Source organism: Sinocyclocheilus anshuiensis, unplaced genomic scaffold, assembly GCF_001515605.1.
Source record: "Sinocyclocheilus anshuiensis isolate Anshui unplaced genomic scaffold, SAMN03320099.WGS_v1.1 scaffold1063, whole genome shotgun sequence".
NCBI lineage: Eukaryota > Metazoa > Chordata > Actinopteri > Cypriniformes > Cyprinidae > Sinocyclocheilus > Sinocyclocheilus anshuiensis.
Window position 1 is genome coordinate 99,080 of NW_015547679.1, and position 3,274 is coordinate 102,353.

Here is a 3,274-nt window from a genome sequence, read left to right on the forward strand (position 1 = left end):
TTGAATGAACAACGTAGCAGCGCCACATCTAGTGGGTTCAACTGGATAGGCTAACAAAAGCATTAAAATGCAATGACACTTACATCATCGTCGCATTTCGTGCGCCACTGATAAGGCTGCCTGGCGGCTGACGCAGACCTAAAGTTCGAATGCAACGTTTTTGCATTCGAATGTGGATTGTTTTTTAAATTCGACGAATATTCGAAATTCGGAAAAAATGTTTTGACAGCCCTAGAATGCGATAAGATAATCATAAATGGAATTAAAATTTAAATGCATTTAATTGATTGATAATTATATAACCAACATACTACAGATACTCCAAACAAGATTAAAGCTGGTTGCTCACCGGACAGTCTATACAGGCAAATGTTTGCTTAAAGAATGAATAAACTGGCATTGATAAGTTTGAAGATTGGTATTTGACAAAAAACAGCACAAATGGAAAGTGAAGTCTATATTATGATATTTCTCTGTATAAAGCATAGACTTTATCAAAGGAACTAAAACATATTAGTGAAAAATGCATGGTGTGTACATAAGCATTTCATATTCTTCCCTCTCATAGTGTCTTTTGTGCACACACACACGCCTTGTACCCAGTTTATTCTCTGCTATCTGCACCACCATAAACGTTTTGAAGTATTAAAATCATTATCTCAATCATTGTGTTATCTCAAGCCCATGTGATATGCATACCGTGATACATGTCGATATTTTGAGTTTCAGCTGCAGTGTAACAGGAAGAAGAACCGTGCCATTCTTTTTTTCCAGAGATTTTGATGATTGATTTAGAAAATGAAGGTCACAATAATAGTTTATCCTAATTAAGATGACTTATGCTAAGCAATTCTTTGTTTCCAGGGAGACCATGTATGGGCGGATGTGGAACTTCACTTCAGATTTTTCTCGTGGAGATACAGCCTACACGAAGCTGGCACTGGACCGCCACACCGACACGTCATACTTTCAAGAACCCTGCGGGTAAACGGGAAAATCAAAGTTGGACTTCAATTAGCCACGAAAGGCCAAATGCTGTCAGATCAAGTTTGCTTAGTCAATCGGCAGGGAGTCAAATTCTTTAATTATATAAAGAATTATATAAGAGCTTAAAACATCTGATGAACACTGGAGTAACCTTAGATTACAAGTTAAGAGATTTGACTGATTTTTATGTATTTTTAAATTTTTTTACTGATGTCCACACTTTTCTACTCATAAGTAAATACCAGTCTAAAGATGAAAACCCAACACTACAGTATTTATTATTAACTTAACATTTATCTTAATGTTTTGTTTTCCATAAATTATTCGAATTGTAACAGGCAAACAGCTACTCAGTGAAATGTTACAGGAAATATTAGACTTGTAGCACTTAAGTATTATTATAATTATAAAACACACAATTATTTATTGTTGATATCAATGATTTAGTTATTGCATCAAGAAGTAGAAATAAAAAAACAAACTGAAAAGTGTCATCTGCATAATGGTTAGCAGACGCTTAACAAAAACATTTGTATTAATGTTGGATGTAAAGCAAAAATGTAAAGCAAAATTGTGTCAGATTTCAGTTTGAGCAAAGGTAAAGCCAAAAGGAAATCAAGAGTAACACAACTTTCATGTACAGTATAATGGTGATTAAAATGGTCCACATTCTTCAGTGCTTTTAATGCCTTGTTTTTCTCCATAAGCATCCAGGTGTTTCACTGTCTGAGACATGAAGGAACGGGTGGCAGAACTCTGCTGGTGGACGGTTTCCACGCCGCTGACGCGGTTCTCCAGCGAACGCCCGAGAACTTTGAGCTGCTTTCCCACGTGCCAATCAAACACGAGTATGTGGAGAACCTGAGTGAGCATCGCAACCACATGATCGGCATCGGCCCCGTGCTCAACGTCTATCCGTGGAACAACGAGGTTTACATGATTCGGTAAGAGACTTTTTCCTGCGTGTGCTGTCATGTACAGATAACACAGGAACATCTATACTTAAAACACTATCATTGTGTCATTCATTTTCCACCTTATAACCCAAGTCGTTTTTGCAGCAGTTTTGTTTGAGTTGTGTTTTCTTGTTTTGCAGGTATAATAACTATGACCGTTCTGTTATTAACACAGTCCCTCATGATGTGGTGCGGCGCTGGTACACGGCTCACAGGCAGCTCTCCGCTGAACTCAGGAGACCAGACAACGAGCTGTGGGTCAAACTCAAACCAGGGAAGGTATGCAGTACATCTCCACGAAAATGATCTAAGAACATGCCATAAACAAGTTATAACTAGCCATAAAGAAAATAAAGCCAATGTTTTGCATTTGATATTATGAGAGATGAACACATTGCAAAGTACATGCTTAAAGTAGAATTGTAATGTGTTCTTCGCATTACAGTTTTAAAAATGTAAAGGTATAGTTCACCCAAAAATGAAAATTTGATGTTTATCTGCTTACCCGAAGGGCATCCAAGATGTAGGTGACTTTGTATCTTCAGTAGAACACAAACTGAGATTTTTAACTCAAACCGTTGCAGTCTGTCAGTCATATAATGGAAGTGGATGGGAATCACGGCTTTGAGAGTCAAAAAAACATACACAAACAAAACCAAATTAAACCCTGCGGCTCGTGACGATACATTGATGTGTAAAGACACTAAACAATCGGTCTGTGCAAGAAACTGAACAGTATTTATATCGTTTTTTACCTCTGATTTACCGCAATGTCCGAACTGTCCTGAGTGCGTTCACAACAGCCGGCGCGTGAGGCGTCTTCTTCTTGTTAGGTGGCGGTAATGCACTTATAAGTCTGCGATCCGCCGTAAAGCAAGAAGAAGAAGAAGATGCGTCATGCTCCGGATGTTGTGAACGTGCTCAGGACAGTTCTGACATTGCGGTGAATCAGAGGTAAAAAAACGATATAAATACTGTTGGGTAAGCAGATAAACATCAAATTTTCATTTTTGGGTGAACTATCCCTTTAAATCTTGTCAAAAAATACCTTTAATATATTTCAACTATTATTTCATTTGTCAAGCTTCTAAAAATTCACAATACAAAAAAAACAAAACAAACAAAACTTCTTAATAGACATACATTTCTTATTAATGGGTGACTTTTTCAAACATTTCTTCATAAGATTCATCTCATCTAATGTGGAAGAAGTATCAATGCCATGTATTAATTCAGACTACCTACACTGACATGCAACCTATTAAGAATTTGGTTTGATGGCTCAGTTGGACTGAAAAATTCAAATTAAAAACTTTGGGGGGGGGGGGGGG

General features: G+C 37.3%; 1 protein-coding gene across 4 annotated transcripts in view; it reads left to right on the forward strand.

The window, feature by feature from the left end:
- Positions 1-3,274, forward strand: part of LOC107703088 (trimethyllysine dioxygenase, mitochondrial-like) — a 13,929-nt gene that overhangs the window by 8,757 nt on the left and 1,898 nt on the right. For 3 of the 4 annotated variants that reach the window (XM_016505607.1, XM_016505608.1, XM_016505609.1), the window contains exons 5-7: positions 865-984; positions 1,695-1,931; positions 2,084-2,222. In XM_016505607.1, the coding sequence (XP_016361093.1) occupies positions 865-984; positions 1,695-1,931; positions 2,084-2,222 (496 nt within the window). Of the gene's footprint in view, positions 1-864; positions 985-1,694; positions 1,932-2,083; positions 2,223-3,274 lie in introns of those variants that run through there. The other variant, XM_016505610.1, reaches the window with a different exon arrangement.